Source organism: Emydura macquarii, unplaced genomic scaffold (assembly GCF_026122565.2).
Source record: "Emydura macquarii macquarii isolate MOO-44397 ecotype Brisbane River unplaced genomic scaffold, CSIRO-AGI_Emac_v2 contig_2897, whole genome shotgun sequence".
Classification (NCBI taxonomy): Eukaryota; Metazoa; Chordata; order Testudines; family Chelidae; genus Emydura; species Emydura macquarii.
Genome location: NW_027133034.1, coordinates 15,460,370 through 15,479,680, shown reverse-complemented (window position 1 = coordinate 15,479,680; position 19,311 = coordinate 15,460,370). Strand labels below are relative to the sequence as shown.

Genomic DNA, 19,311 nt, shown 5'->3' with positions numbered 1-19,311 from the left:
AAAATGCATTACTGATCCGTGATATGACTGGACCTATGTTGCAGCAATGAGGCATTATATTAACATTAATATATTTTGCCAGCTTCCATGTTCTCTCTCTTAGAAGGCATGGTTAGGTGTACTTGCTTAGCATTGGATCATGAATATGAATGAGGACCTAATTTTCTGCCTTCATCTAGGATCAGCTCTTTTAATGAGAAATCCAGACCTCTGACTGGTGGTATTTACATTATCTGCAGCCTAAGTAAATCCCATTCATTTTTACTACTTCTAGTGAAACCATTCACCTGCTGTATTATAGGTGATATGTATCTTCTCCCCCCTTCGCTAGGATCAACATTTAATTTCCACCCTCTTCAGCCTTTTCCATACCATAGCCCTCTCCTCCAAGATCCAGGTAAAATGATGGGACATATTTCCTTGTTCACTTTAGAGCACTGCAGTTATAGGGTTTTTTTTGGCACATGCTTCTCTTCCCTCATTGCCTCTAGACAGTGGCTTTGTAGATGCTCTCCCTAAACTATCTGGGGAGCTGAACTTTATTTTGCCTTACCTGTCTAAACTAAGAAATAAACATGGTATATCCCTGGTAGTAGATGCAAGAGGCTACCAAACTACTAGAGTAATTTAATTTAAATTAAAAACCCCACAAATTGGAAGCTCTACATCATCCCACTAATCCCTAGTGTTCAGCTTTCTAACATTTATTAATTATCTTTTACAGGCAACTATTTAGGTTCCCTTTTGTGAGATCCCTCTTGGACCCACCTAGCTGATATCTGTTGGCACAATGGAAGCCATAGGTTGTAAGTGGACTGACTTTTCCAGCTTTGTGGCCAGGTCAGCTGTCCTCTGGTTTGCTCTCTTTGCATCTTTTACCATCTGAAGTCAGATGCTTGGTCTTACTTTCATACGTGTATTGTGCAGTGGTAACTAGATATCTTTTTCCCACGAGACGTTCTATTTTTTTTAGTTTGCACGTGCAGCATTTCATGCGCAACCTGTTTAATCTTTTCCACATTTTTAATGTTGCTATTCTGCAAATTTAGCAGTAGTTTAACAAACAACCCAGTTTTGTGCAAGCAGCAGGTCATGTGTTCTTTAGATATGAATTGGCTGCCAATTGAAACAAACAATATCTTGTGATACAAAATGAGCCCTCTGTCCAAGAGTTGGAGAGATCTCTCTTCTCCGGTTTCTCTTTGTGACTTTAGCTGCTGCTCAAGCTATTCCACTTTCTCTTCCAGAAGGGTAAAGAACTTGCACCTCCATACAAATATCTTCCTTGTCATTATCCAGAAAGCACAACAGCAGACCACATTAAATTCCCTCCTTGCTACCATTCATTTTCTATCCCAGCTGATTTTTTAAAAACTTTAGGCGATATCTCTGGACTTGTTGGAATCTGTCCTCTGCCGTTTGCCACTGCCCTGTTGACTTACCTCTTGTTCACAGGGGTTTGCTGAGTCACAGCTTTTATGCCTGCTTCAGTTTTGCCAGTTCATTATCAGCTAATCTGTCATTCAGAGTTCTGCTTCTCACCTAGCCCTTACAGTTTAAAAAAAAAAAAAAACCACTCAGCCTAGCATCCAGTTTTCATTCACCTACTGTTCAAAGTATAGTATTGGTAGTTGCCTTTGTAATGTAACAGGAATTGCTCCATCTGAAGCTTGTTTGCTCTCTTTCTGTTCACTGCTTAGAAAGGACTAACTTTGCCTTATTCACTTTTCTAACCTGTGGCTCCTGATGATCTTTTCTGCACCCTGATTATACAATTTGTTAAAACCTAATCCCAGTTTTGGATGAGGGGTTCCTAAATGGTCCTGCTGTTTTAAAAATTTTTTGCAGTACAGAATGTTTAGTTCAATTGCAGACCAGACCCCGGGGTTTACTCCAGATGTCATTCTTTTTTGAGATTAAGAAATGTCACTGTTCCTGTATGGCATTTGTGAACCAGTTCTACTGCTGCCAGCCCCATGTCTTCTATCTATATGTATTCTCTGTTATAAGACAGCAACTTCCATACCTGTACACCATTCATTAATGTCACCCTTTTCTATTGGTTCTTTTTATAATGCCTGTCACTCATCATTCCAACCATCCGTACAAAGAGTCCTTCCTGAGCTCTAGCGCACACCTGAGATGCCAGAATAAATTTTCATTAGGCCAGTACAAAAGCCCTTATATTCTGAGATGAAGGTTCTCTAATTCCATTGTAGCCAGTGATGACTAATCAGTAAAGTTCATTGGCTATCAGTTCACTGGTGACTTTGAGATTAGTTAGGTACAGCTTTAAGCTGTTCGTTCTTGCTGCTAGCAGTTCATTCTGCTTTTACCTGATTACTAGTCACATTCCTTTCCTATTTAATTTCCATCCTTGATAATCTTAATGTGACCTTCAGGGATACCTGATCTAAGCTTCATTTTAGCTCCAGGAACAGCAAGACAGTGGAAAAATGCTACATTAAACTGTGTAGTGGCAGTGTGACAGCATTTCTTGTGTTCTGCATTGTGCATCTTTAAGTGGCTTATTAAGTATTGCACAATCACTTTTCTTCCTCTCTTTTGCAAAGCCTAGTAGCATTTTGGCCACAGGGAGCCAGGGTTTTCCATTATTATCTTTTAGGCAATTTTACTTTCTCCCACTATTGCTTCTGGTGTCAAGGAAACAGCTCATTCCAATGAGCTCTGTTTAAATTAGTATCTCAAAGAGGTTTTTTGGAAGCAGTCTGCACTCTCAGGATTAGGTATATATACACAGAATCCTTAAATTCTACTGCCAATTTACTGATTGGAACAACTCACAGTATTCTAAATCTATTCTTGTATATTGCCAGAAGAACATCTGCAGCTGTATTCTTCATATTCAGAGTTTTTAGTCTGCTTTTTGTTTGAAGATTGTAATTTTTAAGGGAATTTAGACCAAACATTTCAAATTTCAGTGACTAATGTTAGACACCTAAATACCCTTAAAAAGTGACCTGAATTGGAGGTGGTGAAGATCTGCAGCTCCCATTCATGTGAGTGGGAGTTCTGAGTACTTAATTTTCTGATTTTCAAAGGTGTTAAGTCTGAAAATGTTGGCTTTAATTTGTGTGAAACGTATGAAGGTGGCAGCCCTGGAAAATGAAGTCATGTAACACTGGGAATGCAAGCTTCCTTTCACTACTTAGACAATGACTCCACACTGACCTGGGGGGCTCTCTAGAGGATAAGATAGTTCAGTCTCTCTGGCAAGACTCCCAAGACGAGTGCTTGTTGGGAGAGTGGTGGGTGCTTTTGATTTTGTTATGTGAATATATGATAGACCTTTAACTTTACTCCTTTCAAGTAAATCTCCAAATAACTGTCCAGGTGTTGATGGCTTTCAGTAACTAGTGACCATGCTTGACACCGTGCCTTTGAGATGAAGCCCGAGAATTCCATTTCCTAAGGTCAGTTTTTACTGTATCGATGGTTACACATGCAGAATGGCTTCTGATGTGTATTGTATTCCTATTATTATGCATTAATTTGATCCTTTTTCATTTTATAACCTTTTTTAATCTCTCAAGCACTCAAAAAGAGGGGATAACAACTGAATGTAAGTATTTTTTAAAAATGTTAGTTTTATATCTCTGTGTCTTCAATGGTCACTCAGTCAGCAATTCTTTCATTCAATCTGTGTTGTATCCAGTTCATAAATACAAAAGAAACTATACGTTTTCTAGTGATGGCACCTGATTGGCATCTATTTCTTAGCAGTATCAATGTTTCTATCATCTGGTATCTGCACCTAATTTAAACAGAAGCCTACAGTCCTTTGTATTTGATTCATCAGCACCTATCTGCAAGAAACTTTAGCAGACATTTCACTGAATCCATTAAATATCAGATATATAGAAACAATGTATCCTAGAGGAAATTATGAAGAGTTAAAGCTAAGTTACATATAAATAGGAGTTTGAATAAAGATTTATGCAAATCATAATATAGTGCTTAATATAAACTAAAAATTTGGGAACTGTTTCAAAGCAATTGCTTTTTAATCTTTTGCATGCCTCTGGGAAACTGAGCAAATGAAACTAAGGATCACAGTGATTGGAGTTGAGAATTAGGACTGAACTACTGTGAAATGTGCAGAAAGGCCAGTAAAGATTTTTTTTTCCCCCAAGCACATCAAAAAGGGCACATTTGCATTCTGGTGGTGGTGTTGCAAAAGTTTGACGTGCAAAAATCTGCCGCATGTGTGGGAAATCCTAGTACTGTTGATTGTGCATATGACGGATGCTTGTGGGAAGTGGGAAAATAGCAGTGTAGCTTGGTTGTCACTTGTTCAGCAACTTCCCAGGGTGCTTAAAAGTTTCTAAAGGGATTGCCAAACCCAAGTTTGTTTCTTTTGGGAAACTAAGGCTTTTTTTTCCCCCAAGCTTCTGAAGCCTTTCCAAGGCCATTATGATTTTTTAAGTACTGAGATAGTTTTGGTAATGAAAATCGAGCAGGCTCTCAGCAACTCTTTTGGCACTTCAGTATAAATGGGAAATAGCGTGAAATCATGCTGACTTACATTTCTAATTAATTGAAAATAAGCTTGCAGGAAATGGTCTTTTGCACTGATCATGCTGGTCTATGAAATGACCCGTCCACTACCGTAGGAAAGGGCATTCAAGCAGGTCAAGATAGTAAGTAGCTCAAATCAAACTTGGTAGTTACTAATTGAGCTACTATGAATCCATTTACTTTAAAATTAAACTCTTAAATGCCTATATAACCTTCATCATCTGGGCACCTGCCAATCTTTAATATATTTATCCTCACCATTTTACAGCTCAGGAACAGAGGCATGAAGGGATTTGTCCAGGGTCAAACAGAAAGTCTGATTGAACGGGGAACTGAACCATGATAGACCAAGTCCCACCATAGGGCTCTAATTAGTGGATTATCTCTTCCAAAGAGTGAGAGGATGAGGGAAGATCTGTGTTTTGAAGAGAATTAGGAGTTTGACAGAAGTTGTTTTATCTTCTTATATATGCCATTTATGTAGTTTCTACTGCAAGTCACTTATTGACTTTCTGCAGTACAATTACTTTTACATGAAAATATATTTAGTTATCCAGACACTGATATCTTTGCAAGGTCTTGAGGAGTTAGCTAGTATTATTTAGGATTGCTTGTCATAACTTTGCATTCTCTTATCCTTTGTGGTACTTGAGAATTCCACATAGTTTTATACTAGCTTGTTTAAAAGAAAATGCACATTGCAACTGTTGAAAAGCTTGAATAGCTAACCAGGCAAATCATTGGCTTAGTATTTTGCTTCTCCCCTTCTGGGTTAGGTCACTGCCAAGAACAAATAATGGTTTAATTTAGTTGATTAGTAACATGTATGATACAATGCCAACTGTGTGGGAAGATAAGATTAGAGAAAGTCACATGAATTCTTTGGGACATGTTATAAAAAGGCAGAAAAATAAAATGAAATGTGTTTTATTAGTAAACCAATTACCTGAGTAACCTGTACTCTGTTCTAACTTTCACAGTATTCTCTGGCTTGCTTTTTGAATAGCTGTTTCTAGACTTTCAGTTGATCAAATTACAGTTTCTCTGTTTGAGATTTTGGAAAAGCAATTTCCCCCCTTCCACTGTATTAATGGACTTTCTCTCCAAGAATTCTTTTTACTTTGACATTTGCAAAAGTCTGTTTTATGCCTTGTAACCCTTTAGTGAGAATAAATTTGTTTTTGTTTTAAAAATTTTAAAAATAATAAACTTTAAAAAAAAAAAAAAAAAAAAAAAAAAAATCTGTATTGGTAGTGGAATCAATCTTCACTTCTCCATTTCTGGGGAAGACTTCAGCTATTTGAGTGACCTGTAGTAAAGCTACATTAACTTGTTTATTTGTAAGAAGAATGCGGTCTCTTGCAATATTATTATTAATACAGTGCCAGAAGTATGCATGCACTTAGACCAATAAAATGCTCTCCTTGCCTAGAAAAGTCAATAGGAAACTACATAAGGCTTTGAAGAATTGGGATCTAAATGTTTAATTCCAAGTTTGCTTTCCTGAAATTAAAATATCCTTGTACTACATTAACATCTGGGACCGGTAGAAAGAATAGGGAGAAAATCTCTATCCTTGCCCCATTCACTACTATAGTGAACTCAAAGTTTCTTGTGGGCATTAGTTCCAACAGTCCTTTTAGTTATCAGTCTAAGTAGCAGAAGAAGAATGAATGTGGTCTTTGGGGTTTTTTTATCCTGACTCTGTCATCTCTACTGAAAACCCTTTTTTGGCTATACAGTTACTCTACAGATTCTGCGGAAGCTAAAATTCCACAGTGTCCTGCAAATAATCCAGGAAAATTTCATTTTCATTCTCTTCCTGTGCCGCTTGGCTGTTTTCAGTTCACTGTATATTTTCCCTATATAATTTCATCTCCCCCCTCTTGATTTTCAACTGGTAACTCAATGGCATAAATACTATTAAATATATTGTGCAACCCCTATCATCTCTCCTTTGTAGAACTATTCTACCAAGTTTTAATTTAGATCATAATCTTAATCATTCATCCTCACTACTACTACTTCCTTGTTTCTTTGCATTTGTGTAAGGTATTTTAGTATACAGTAAGTTTTTCTTATTCCTTTTGCTTCCAAACCATTCCACTTTGTCTGTTGAAGTCCAAGATAAGCTTTTTGAGGTAGGGACTAAGGTTTTTTTGGTGCATGTACAGTTCCTAGTGCATTGGGTATGGTGGTAGAACATGAATGTGAAAATTCCCTCATTTCCAAGACTACTTGGTCTGCCTGTTTTGAACCTAGGTCAGTGTCCCTCTTGCCCGACAATCACTACTCCAACTCAACTCCTCGTATAAATTATGCCAGTGTTCAGTGAAACCAAATCCCTTGCAATGTAGGTAAGTCTCTCTCGTATGGTGTCTCCTCCCTTCTTTGTGTTTGGCAACAACAAGAACCCTAATATCACCTGCATCACTCGTGTTACTGTCCCTCATCTATTCTTCACTAAGGGTGTTTGCTAATGGGCCACATGGGAACACCAGGACTTGCCTTTAAAAAATCCATTACCATGATTGTGAAGTTGTTGGATGGCTGCTACCTCCTGCTTTCCATATCTGTTTTCTTTATCTGAGCCATAGCTGTCTCAGCTAAATTCCTAACTGTACATGCCAAGCAGAATTGCATTTGTTTCTTTCTTTGATAGCTCCCATTTTGCTTTGTTTTCTAGTGTGGGATAATGTCAATCTTTGGTTGCATTCTGTTCCTTACAGATGATATGACTATTAGATTGCTGTTTGCCCTCTGTGCCTCTTACTACTTGCCTAAAGTGCAAATTTTCCCCCCTGCTTTTTCTAATGACGATGCTATCATCTGATGTCTCCTTTGTTTCATCTGATTTTGCTTCCTTCATTATACCCAGTAAGGTCAACTCTGAGTCCCTGACCCTTTTTCCACTACCACTTTGTATGTGGTATTTGTCTTCATTTCAAGAAAACTAATGCTGCACTTTTTCCACATGGGATTATCTAGGTTCCCTCACTGTCCACCTATAATCATATTACTTCTTCCAGTGGTGGCTTCCACTTGTGAGAATGTCAGAATCCAGGCATTTCTTTCCCACTTAGAAGAGGTTCTCAAGGAATTCCTGTTTGAGTCCTGGGCTTTTATGCCTGCTTTATTATCAACACTGGCTCATTCTTTCCACTCTTCTGACCACATGGCACTCAAGAACCATGGGAACGAACAGAACTCTCAGTACAGTCTGTATTTTCAGCCATTTATGTTCTAAAATCCAGAATATGTTGCTGTCTAATCACCACAATTTCAGGGTTTCATGTTAATAGTTCATCACTCTTCAATCTACATTTGACACTCTTCATTTTTAATTTGTCACAAGTGTTTTCTTCAGTCATTAAGGTAACATTTTCGCAGGTCCCAGTGATGCACATTTTGTTTGGAAGAAGAATGGACAGAAAGTGGAAGTGTGCGTCAGTGAGCAATCTCATGCATTGGCTGATGGCAGAGTGCACATTCTAAGCTGGGTGAAAGATGCTGTAGCAGAAAATTCAGAATATCATTGTTCAGTCACTTCAAAAGCTGGCAATAAAACATCAAAAGTGCTCATCACAGTGGAAGGAAGAGGTAAGTTGTTGTAGAGTGTATGCACTACTCAACCTGGGCCTGGTGCAGGGAGGACAGCTTTAGAATTTGCTTGCCCATAAAGACTATTTACATGCTTGAAGACTGTCACTACAAAAAAACACACTAATTTAGTACTCATGTCAGCTGTTACTGTAGAAGGGATCCAATATTCAGATCTTAGTTCACAATATTTAAATGCTGACTTCTTCCAGAAACAAATGCAACTTTTGTAGGAATAACGAAATAGCACATCCATATCAACTGGGATTTGCTGTTGTGGTTTCATTTCTAGGCTACACAGTTGCTGAGTTCTGAAAACAGGCCGTCTGCTGCCAGGGGGAGTTTCAAAACAAACATAAAACATGTTAATTTATACAAGTTTGGATTTTTAGTTTCCTGGCTGAATACAGCTGTCAGCTTTCTATATTCATCCCTGCAACTTATATTACTGAAGTAAGCACTCAGTCAGGGTTTTCAAATGTGCATGCTTAACATTAGGTTCCTAAATCTACCTGTAGGTACCTCAATAAGGAATCTGATTTTCAAAAGGCCTGGGGGTACCCCTTCGCTCCCTTCTGAAGTCAGGAGGAGTTGTAGTAGTCTCAGCCCCTTTGAAAATCTGGCAATTTGTTCAGCTGCCTGATTCTGGGGATTGAGAGAGCACCACCTCCTCTGACCATCAACCAGTCTAGAGAGAATGCTATCTACTGATGATGTCTCCTGACAAGACACCTTTTTAAAAGTTGTCCCTGAAGTCAATGGCAGATGCTCATCTCTTTGTCCAAAGCCTATTCATATAGCTTGTTCTGTTACTTACAATTTTCAGATAGTACTGGTCAGGATGGATGGGTAAAGGAGTATGACAGCTGGAGAAGTGCAGTCAGTGAGCATAACACAATGATGCAAAACTGGAAGAAGACCTGGGTAAGTGTTTTTGGAACAGATATGCAGTAAAGCACATGCTAACATGCTTTAAGCAGTGAGTGGGAGGAGCCTGAAAAATCCCTATTTTTGGCTTGCCACGCTATTGGACAGAGAGAACAGCGTGGAATTCTGTTCGTAGTCCATGCATAGAATGCTTGTTCAGGTACTTCAAGGCAAAAAATGGACTTCCTGTGGGGTGTAAGATCTAATACTTTAAGAGCTACTGCTGGGAATTGAACCAGGGTGCCTATAGATGACACAAAACTGTCTCCAGCCAATTGAATCATACCTGCAGCTGTTGTCATCATGTGAAAGTATCCATGTTATGACCAAGACAAATCACTGAAGTGTGAGCACCTTCTTTTTCCTCCTTCCTACTTTTTATGTTCTTGTCTTTTAGCTCTATGAAATGGATCTTATTGTCAGTAGGCCTAACTTTCCTTGATAAAGAATCTATGGTGGGGGGGATGAGATCTGAAGTGGCTTTACACCACCTTTATACCTAATTCCCTGCTCTAATATGTGTACTGACCAGCTGCTTATTTGGCTGTTATAAGTAATGCCCAGCTTCTCCTGGCTGTAAGGGGCTATTATGTTGGAGCACAGGAGTGCTTCCTGGCAGTACCCCTCTTTGTCTCCAACACCAAAGCCTAGATAGGTCTCTATTGCTCCCCTGCACCATGAGTGGGACAAAATGGCCACATGGAACCAAGAATCTGGTCTTGAAGTTGAGGAAGGAGCTGATGCAGTTGAGATGACATAGCCTTATGGGCATGGTGATGTAGCATGATGGGTCTCTATTGCTAGCTCACAGAGCTGGCTTTGAATAAAACCAGCTGGTTTAATATGAAAACATTAATCTAGTTTTGTAAAGTAAAATGAAACTGTCTTGTTCATTCAGGAGAGCTGCCACAAGAAAGATACCCCTAATGGACGGAGAGACAGGAGTTGGCTGACACGGAAATGTCTGCAAATGAGAGCTTGCAGTACTGTAACCTGCACATTTGAAAAAGGATTCAGCAGGTGCTGGAGCTGGCAGTGGCCTGTTCAGGAGAATCTGCTGAAAATTTAGGCAGTGCAAGATTTCCTCCTCCTACTGCAGAATGTTTTACCTACTACCAAAGGACAACCCCCCATTTGAACAATCTAATATCTGTTCTTTTTCTGTTAGTTGAGGAACAAAACGTCCTTCTATTGAGACTTGTGGGGCTCTAACAGTGTAATGCAACTCCTGGATTGTTTTATTTAGTTAAGCAGACCCGTTAACTTTGATTGTAATGCTCTTAGAGCACATGAATTTGTTAAAGCAGTGGGGATTTAACAAAGGATTTGGATCACTTATATTTTAAATGTTTTTCAGAAATGTAATGGGGGTGTAGTGTTAAGATTTACCTTGAAAGTCAGTTCTGGCCTTTTAAAGAACATTCCTTCTTGGTGTGAGCAAATTCACTTTCCTTGTGTGTGTAAGTAGGCAGTAAAGCTACAATAGTATTTCAAAGAAAAACTACTGTGAGCTTCATCATGGACATTAATACTTTTAAAAATGAGCGAGACTTTAAAATTAAAATTAAGGATGTTTTGCAAAGTTAACTTGTTAGACAAGTTTTCCTGTACTAAACAAAATTTGACTAACTATAAGGCACAGTAAATATATACAGGACTCAGATTCTAGCTGGCACAATCTAAACTGCAGCACATACGGATCACAGTATTCTATTACATATCTGGTACTGTGAAAGATCAAGTCTGATTGATGCTAAATATCTCATTTAGTGAACAAATATTCAGAAATTTGATTAGAACTAAAGTGATCAAATTAAGTTTGTTTTATTATTCCTAGTAAACAGTTGCAGACTTATCATTGAGGTAGCTAGTCAAATTTTGGGGACCGACTTGTTTCCACAGTGAAATGCTGTTTTACCATGGTGCTGTTTTAAAAATTATCTTTTTGCAAAGAACCAAAAGGTGTGAGACGTGTTTCTTTTTCTCTTTTCCTCAAAATTTCCACTATTAGTATTGCACAAAAATACCTCACTTTTTTTTTATATAAAAAGCTTTAACTTGATTGTGCTGGGAACTGTCATTCAAAAAGTATTGAATTTTCTCCATAATCCTGAATCTATATGAAATAAGAACTTTTCCACTTATCTGAAGAATTCCTTTCTTTGAGCAACAAGTTCTACAGCTCTATTGCAATGCTACATCAGCCTCCCTGGAGCTTGTGGGCCAGAACCAGACCCGTCAGTCACCTGCAGCAGGGGAATACTCCATGGCTTGAAGTTCCCTCCTGTAAGAACTTCCACAGCCAGGATAATTCAAATCTACTTTCTTAACTCAAACTGTTAAGTATACTTTGAGGAATAACAATTTCTCCATGTACAGCATGGTAAATTTTACCTAATGATAAATTCAAGTCCTTGAATATTAATTTGCATCTTGATTCTGGATGATCCATTTGTCTCTAGGGTGGGCCAGCTCTGTGGATCTTATTGCCTGAAGAAAGTAACTTTCAGGTTGGCAGAGATCCATTAAAATGGGATTTTCATTGCAGCATGCCTCCAGGTTGGGAAGCAGAATCATACTTCAACTGTGGACATCTTCCCCTGCAGAAGACTTAGTCAATGCCATTTTTTCTTTTGGCAGATGACCAATATGCAGAATTTCGTGAACTAATGGCTGTCTAGCAGATCACAGTACAGGAGTCATGACTACTGTGCCCTGAGATTGTCAGTGCTCCTAAGCACTGGATTGGGATACTTAACTGAAGAGCAATATTTCTTTAATTTACTTACAGAATTTACACACCATGACATGTGTGAGGCCTACCTTCTGAATTAGAAGTACACTACCAGGTCTTGTTTGAGAGAGCTTCAATCTAGATAGTGCAGTGAGGAGCAGAATGGAGGTTCGAAGTCTGTGTTCTATAACCTCATGGAATTGGAATAAGGGTGTTGCCATAAGGAAGCATTTCAGGTTGGGATTCATACGAAGCGGCTTTTTTTTTTTTTTTTTTAAACATGCTCACCCCCATTAGACTAGAGACTTGCTTTTTTTGCTTGGACACTTAATACACGTTAAATAAAATCCACAAGGGTTTTATTTAACATGGTAGTTATTCTATTGACTGATACAAAATATATATGTTGTTTGATTTGTTGATTTTTCTTTTGAATTCTGAGACTTCATAAAAGTATTCATGGGAGACCAAACAGGTTTAAAGTGGAGGATTAGTCTTGCAATAGCAGATCTCCGCTGTGAGGCATACAGATGAAGATCTAATGGTAGATTAATCAGACTTGAGAGCCAACCTCATCTAATGAAGGGAATGCATTTCCTCCTGTCAGCACAGTGCAGACAGCAGGCAGGAGAGGATTTAGTAAGTCACTGAGTTACAAGCTGTGTAGCTTGCATAACTCCCATCAACTGTCACCAAATTTCCCAGTAAGTGTGTATTAAGCCTGAGTGACATTCCTCAAGCAAAAGGCTGGGTGCACTAATAAGCAAAACAGCCCAGATTCTCTTATAAAGTTGTCCACAGAACCACTGTATTAATGGGGTTGAACACTTCAACCGCTCAAAAGCCCTTCTGAAAGAGAAATGGCTGTTCATTGCCTAATGGTCCACAGCTCTCCCCATGCTCCCAGTGGGTTTCTTAGGGAAAGAAAGGATAACTCCCTATGTTTATTACAATGAAAACTTAAGGATGCTACCATTAGGATGTGGCTAACTGTCATTTTCACACACTTCTATGGATCTGTGCAGAGTAATAAACATACAGCATACAAGTTCTCTATCTGCACTGCTGCCTTCTGAAAGCTGTATAATGCAAAAACCTACCTGCTGCTTTAGCTGCTGGCCCCCTTTCCATGATGCAGTGACTTAGGGGAAGGAAGTTAAGCCAGAGCAGTGCACGTCTGACCAAAAAAACCCAACCTCCATCAAAGCCTCTCCATTAGTACAGTTACAGCTGCGTATACCACTATGGGAGTGCAACCCCCACCACCTTCATACACACTAGTTCACAGTAACCTCCTACTGGGCCAGAATGTCCTGTCCACGCCCAAACCCTCTTTCAGCACTGGGACTCCCGCCCCCCCCAACTCCCAAAGGCAAGTTAAGGTCAGATGCAATTTTGGAAAAGTAGAAAGATCTCCTATCCAGTGATCTGCTCAGTGTCAAGTAGAGTTGCTCTGTTTCCTTTACTGACTTTGCTCCTCTGAGCATAAGCAGGTGGTTCACACATCAATCTCAAGCAACAGCTACTCTGACCACAGGATGCTATGCAAGTCAAAGATTATCCCAACCCTATTTTGTGAAATCAATTTAAATTAATTATATACTCTATCTTATATACTATAAAATGGATGTCAATTTAAAATAATTTTAAGGTTAACTTTGACATTACCTCTGTTGCTTTTGGCTTATCTGTATGACTCCTCCCAGCAGCTGCTTTTCAGGAGGACTGTGCTAGAGCAGCTAAAATGAAAGTTATTCTGAGCATTCAGAAGCAGTGCAAGACAGACTACAGGGCAAGACAGACTACAGTTGTACCAGGCATTTATACCCATTTTATTTTGCACACATTGAAATCAGAAATCCTAATTTTCATTTTCACCCTTATACAAATCTGAATACCCTATGGCAGAATTTGGCCCTCTTTGTTAAGTGTGCCATCTTCAGTCTAAAAATATATAAGCATTGCTTCTTATAAAGGAAATCTCCAGAAAAGTGCTCTACCACCACCAGGTACATGTCAAGTTTTGAAAAAGTCTCAAGTAAATTAAATCTGTCTTCAGAAAGCTTCTCGACATATAGTCAGTCTTGGTTCTGACATACTAGATCTTCTCCCTCAAATTAAGACTTCATTGTGAGACTCAAAGTTCACAACTGTAGATAAAATAGAGTAGCAACGAGACTAACAAAGTCTTCTGCTGAGAAGGGCTAAGCCCTCCCATACAGTGTTTATGAAACTAAATGCATTGCTGTAGAATTCTCCCTTATGCAACAGTGCTACACAAATGGCTGGGCTTGGCTGAGGCAGCTGGGCAGTAAGGTGCATTTTCAAGAAAGCAGTTGCCCTTCCCTGCAGACCTTAGTACCATTGCCAGAGCACTGCTTCCTCCAAGCTCTGATACCCCTATAGCAAAGAGAGGAAACTCTGCAAGAGAAAAGGGGGCAGGATCATCTTTCCCTGAAGCATTCCTAAGCTCTGCCAGCAAAAGGATTCTGTTGCATCAGATCTTAAGAGCTCTACAGTGCAGGAATCTCCTTTATGATCCATTTTAACTTTACCAGCTTCTCCATCTCAGGAATTTCATGACTCATTACCCTGCTTTTGAGAGTCCCCCTACCAGATGCTCCAGCCCCCAAGATAAGGAAGGGAGATTATAGCTGAGTTGAATGAAGCTAGAGCTGGTTGAAAGTTTTGATTTGGGGGAGGTGGGGTGGGAAAAGGGCACTTTCCCTCAGAAAATCATTCCTGGGGAAAGTTTCCAGTTTTTCCAAGAAAATTTCAATTTTCTATCGGGAAAAATCAAAGTGACTGATCCCAGCTGGAAGGTTCTTGGCAATCTCACTCTCTGTCTGCAGGAGAAAGTGAAATTAACAAGAATCTTCCAGGCACTAAGCACCGTGAAACATTCTCCCAAAATGAAGGTTTTCAGAATTTGTCTCAAAAAACGTTGAGGTTTTTACCTTTTGTCACAAATCAAGGTGAAGATTTTTCTGAAACCTTAATTTTCCATGTGATAGAAATTTTGTTTTCAGGCTAGCTCTAGTTATGCTAACAGATACCAGCAGCAATCAACCTTACCACCCCTCTAAACACTTAGAAACATGCCATGTATTAAAACAAGCCAGTTCAAGTGGTTCTGGGTTAAAACTTACTTTTTCCTCCCTTCAAATTAATTCTCCAATATAAACAATGGAGCAGCAGCACCCTTAGCAGCCAGTCAAGTACACAGAAACCTGCAAGAATCTGCCATTGTTTCATGCATTCCTGTTCCAGGGTGCATCTTGTTTAAATGAGATCAGAACAGACTTAGCCACCTTTATTTGCTACATCCCACTGATTTTAGGTAATTAAATATTTACATATCTATGTGAAAAGTAATAAAGCCCAATAAAATATAATCCAGCTTTACTGAGGCTCTTCTAAATTCAAGGTCAGCATTTCACTAGTTGCAATCTTTTCTAATTCCAAGGCATAAGGGTTATACTCCTCCTCAAGCTTTCTCTTCCAGATTTTAACTATAAAGAAAGAACAGAATATTAGTTGGAAAGTCACTTTAATTTCTCCTACAGTATCGTGCAGATTTCCCCCCCTAAATTTTAGTATTCATAGACAAACTTACTAAAGCACAGAAATGCTCAATCCCATGGTATGAAGGACAATGTAAAAACTGAGGGAGAAATCAGCATGTAAGGGCCTCTTATGCCACCACACTTTGCAGCACCTGCTGGAAAAGGCAGTCCCCCTCCAGACATTTCAAATTATCTAAACCCTCTGCTAATTGCTGCATTTTGAGAACTGATACAGACTCATTTGCCTACTGCGGTTTGAAAGTAATGGTCTAAAGAACAACTTTCCAAAGCTATATCATAAGCACATTTTATTTACAGATCCTAATAGGCACACACAAAATTATACATAAACAGGGTTCATGCCTTCTGTACTGCAAATGCAGTACAAGGTTGAAGGGTTTCATACAGCATAGAAATAGTTTAGGACAAAGAAGAATCTTATGCAAGTGAAGCTGCAGTAGCAAACTAGCCAACAATTTAACCAGAATTGGGCCAATTAGTCTTACAAAAATGCCAGTAGAATTCTAAGGACCACAACTGGTGAGGAGCTCTGTTACAAGTCTTGTATGACCGAGCAGCGTAGGTCATCAACCACCTGATGGACTATTCAGAAATTACTTGAAGGAAGAGTGCCATCTACTAAGGTATGTGTCTACACAGCAAAAGCTGTGCCCAGGCTAGCCTACCTGAGCTAGCCTAGGTAACAGTGGTGAAAACAGTGAGCACAGGCTTCAGCGCAGGTTGTATAAGCCTGGCACAGACCCTGAGTATACACTTGGCTCGCTAGCCTGCTGACTTCACTGCTATTACTACCTTCAGTAGTTGGGTTCAATCTAGTTTAGGTAGGCTAGCTCGGGCACAGCTTTTGCTGTATAGATGTACTCATGTGTTAACGCACGAAAAACTAGATTATCCTTAGCTGTCTCTCAACCAAACAGCAACCAGGTTTGACTTCAATTTATGAAATCCGATAAGGTCACAGACTAAAGTGATATGTTTCCCTACCTAACCAGATATCCTTAGCCTGCACTGCCTCGGAGAAATTTTGTTGCACCGATCAAAGGAGAATTTTAGTATAAAGGAAGGAAAACTGACTAAAACCAAAGAATAAGCCACTCGACACTCACTGTAAGTTGGTACATCCTCATCAGATTCTACACGGGGTGTTTCACCAGTCTCGGGCGAGCTCTTCTCTTCATATTGCGTAGTTAAGATTGTGCTGTGTTTTTCATTTCCTCCTCCTTCAGCTGCCTCTTCCTCTAAAGCTGCTACCATATCTTTGTATGCATGCTTAGCTTCCATTGTCAGTTCTACCATTTTGTGAAAGTGGTCCTAACATGGAAAAAAAAGTGGGAAACAAGTCCGTAGTAAGAGAACAAAAACAATTATGACTTAAACCATACTTCTCTGTCAATGTAGGGTACAGTTGTTGCACCTCTTCTACTCAGCATAATAAGCACATGAGTAGGGAAACAGAATAAACCATATACTTGGATTTTGTGTGGTAACTTTTTCATCTTGTTTTGGTGAATGATAAGCCAACAAGGAAATGTACTTAACGACTTTCTGATGAAGTGAGGAACATAAAGGTACATTTTTAAGCAACGTGTGGTTTTAACCACACGTTGTACATATGTATAGCTATAGTATTTTTGTAGATTGCTTTGAACGTAACGTGTTAAGTACTATTTTTATTCTGTACCAGTTTGAAAATGTAGTCTCCCTTTCTGCAAAGTTTCATTCAAACTACTATTCTGCCAGCCTGAAGATTATTCTAGATTTTCAAGTGTTTCTTTTAATGACATTCATCATTCCCCACTGTTCCTAGTTGTTCCCCAAACCTGAAATACTACTGCCGTGTGTGTGTGTGTCATATATATATATATATATATATATATATAAGATAGATAGATTGATTTAAAAAAAAAAAAAAAAAAGAGGGCTGCCACTAGGCTGACATCTCACTGGGGATTTAAAATACCAATTATCTACAAGCAAAACTTTTTGAAGAGCAGATTTGGCTAGAGAAGAGGCAGAGAGCTGGCCAAAAGTACATCTGTGAACAAAGCAAAAAATGGGGAAGGTGGGTGTGGAAATAAATGGTAAAATTCCGTGTAACATTATAAAGCAACTGACCTTTCAGGAACAGAAATAAGGAAAGTGGTGAGAGAGTGACTAGCTGTCTCGGCAGCAGGTCTTTATTTTACACATTACATACACAGAGTAATACTAATTAAAAGTATGAACTAATGTCTTTGTTCAACTCACCTGAGCACCATCATAACTGAAAATTCCAACCACACTGACAGGCACTGCTTTGTTCAAACAACGTCCTAGAGCTTTGCGATTGAGAGCAAAAACAAATGGAATATTCTGTTCACAGGCACAGTCAATAATGGTGTGTAGAGTCTCATCCAACCCACCTGCAGACAGAAAGAACTAAGAATGAGACTATTCAAAAAGTATCATTTATTCAATCCAGTTACAATTAAAAGGCATTACTGCCAGAAGTCCCTTAGTAAAAGCTACAGGTTTAAGATGCAGCATTGAGAAATGCCAAAATGTGTTATTAAAAATCCTTACAAATGGCAGTGCACAGAATCATTACTTGAAGCTCAGTAGCTTAGTGCAGGATCTGCTCATCTAAAGGTTAGTCTGACTCTACAAGACTCCTCAGAGTGCACCACTACTAAATTCTATATTTGAAGAAGAAAGATTGCACTGACACCCCATCACTGCTATAAACAGTGTGGCTAAAGATGAAGTATGGCTGTCAAAAAAAGAAAACTTTTAAAAGCTAAGAAGTCACTTCAAGATCACAGATCCATGACAGTGATCTGAATAGTAATTACTTGTAACATTAACAATACATCAATAAGAAGTTGTGATTAATATTCCAGCCAGTCATTTGCTTTCAGATTCCTTAAGAGTGAACAATCTGATTTACTTTGCAAGGAAAGCACCCATAAGTCACCGTTCTTCCATAGCAATTTTTTCCAAGTGTAAGATGTGGCCCTCATAGGGTTCGACCAACCATTAAACAAATCTGTTTTACATTTATTTTATGAAAATACATTTTATTTTTTGTAAAACGCTTACCTTTTGACTGAATCTTTTCACAGTTTGGAGAGATGATGACACATTTCAATTTTTTCAGCTTCAGGTGTTTCAAAACTTCTCTGAGCCCCATAACAAGCCTGCGTTTTGTCTTAGCCTTTACTGGATCTTTCTGATACAAGCGATCTTGGAAACGAACCAGTTCTTTTAGAAGATCTGTCACACAATTGTCAACTTCTTTACTGAGTACCTGGCTACAATAACTGGAAGAAAGAATCAATAGTTTTAGTTTAGCTTAATATTAAGTTAAATATTCTGCAATCGCAAACATAACTACATTCTCTCAAATACATGCTCTATGCACAGGACAATGAAAACTTTTTCTAGGTTTTTCAGTGGATTAGAAGGTACAGGTAGGTAGGGTTTTGTTTGTTTTTGGACACTCCAGCTCCCACATCAAGTTGTAACAAGACATGCACATCAAGATAAAGGACTATTTTGCTAATGCAAGTTTTCCCAAGGTCATGTCTATTTTCACTCAGAAGAATCAAGAAATAGCACTTCTAAAAAATGGTTGCCAATTGATTTCTATAGCTCTGTCACCTATAATAAGATAGCAAAGTTGGAGAAAGAGCCAAAGGCAAGGGACAAAGTATCATCATTTTACTTATCTCTAGATCATGCCTCTGGAGGGGGACCCACGGAAAGAGTAGATGCACCTCATTCCTCTTAGCACTCAATGGAAATCTGTCTGGAAAATTAGATAGCTGCACCAAAGCTTTCCCCCAAGAACCTCTCAACACCGGTAATCACTCTTTAAAAAAGGCTTTGGAGACAGCTGTAGTGAAGGGAATCCCTGACAGTGTGGAATCAAGGAAGCCAGACTAT

At 38.9% G+C, this 19,311-nt stretch overlaps 2 protein-coding genes across 5 annotated transcripts in view; one reads left to right on the top strand and one right to left on the bottom strand.

The window, feature by feature from the left end:
- The window catches only part of SEMA4D (semaphorin 4D), a 142,588-nt gene extending 131,496 nt beyond the window's left edge, over positions 1-11,092 (top strand). Inside the window, exons 16-18 of the mRNA XM_067569330.1 lie at positions 7,930-8,139; positions 8,966-9,063; positions 9,965-11,092. Coding sequence (XP_067425431.1) covers positions 7,930-8,139; positions 8,966-9,063; positions 9,965-10,135 — 479 coding nt within the window. The 3' untranslated portion in view covers positions 10,136-11,092. The remainder of the gene's footprint in view (positions 1-7,929; positions 8,140-8,965; positions 9,064-9,964) is intronic.
- Positions 11,093-14,002: 2,910 nt separating this feature from the next.
- SECISBP2 (SECIS binding protein 2) overlaps positions 14,003-19,311 on the bottom strand; it is a 38,418-nt gene continuing 33,109 nt past the window's right edge. For all 4 annotated transcript variants that reach the window (XM_067569322.1, XM_067569323.1, XM_067569325.1 and 1 more), the window contains 4 exons: positions 18,466-18,686; positions 17,635-17,789; positions 16,494-16,698; positions 14,003-15,312 (listed from right to left, as the gene is read on the bottom strand). In XM_067569322.1, the coding sequence (XP_067425423.1) occupies positions 15,203-15,312; positions 16,494-16,698; positions 17,635-17,789; positions 18,466-18,686 (691 nt within the window). In that variant the 3' untranslated portion in view covers positions 14,003-15,202. The remainder of the gene's footprint in view (positions 15,313-16,493; positions 16,699-17,634; positions 17,790-18,465; positions 18,687-19,311) is intronic.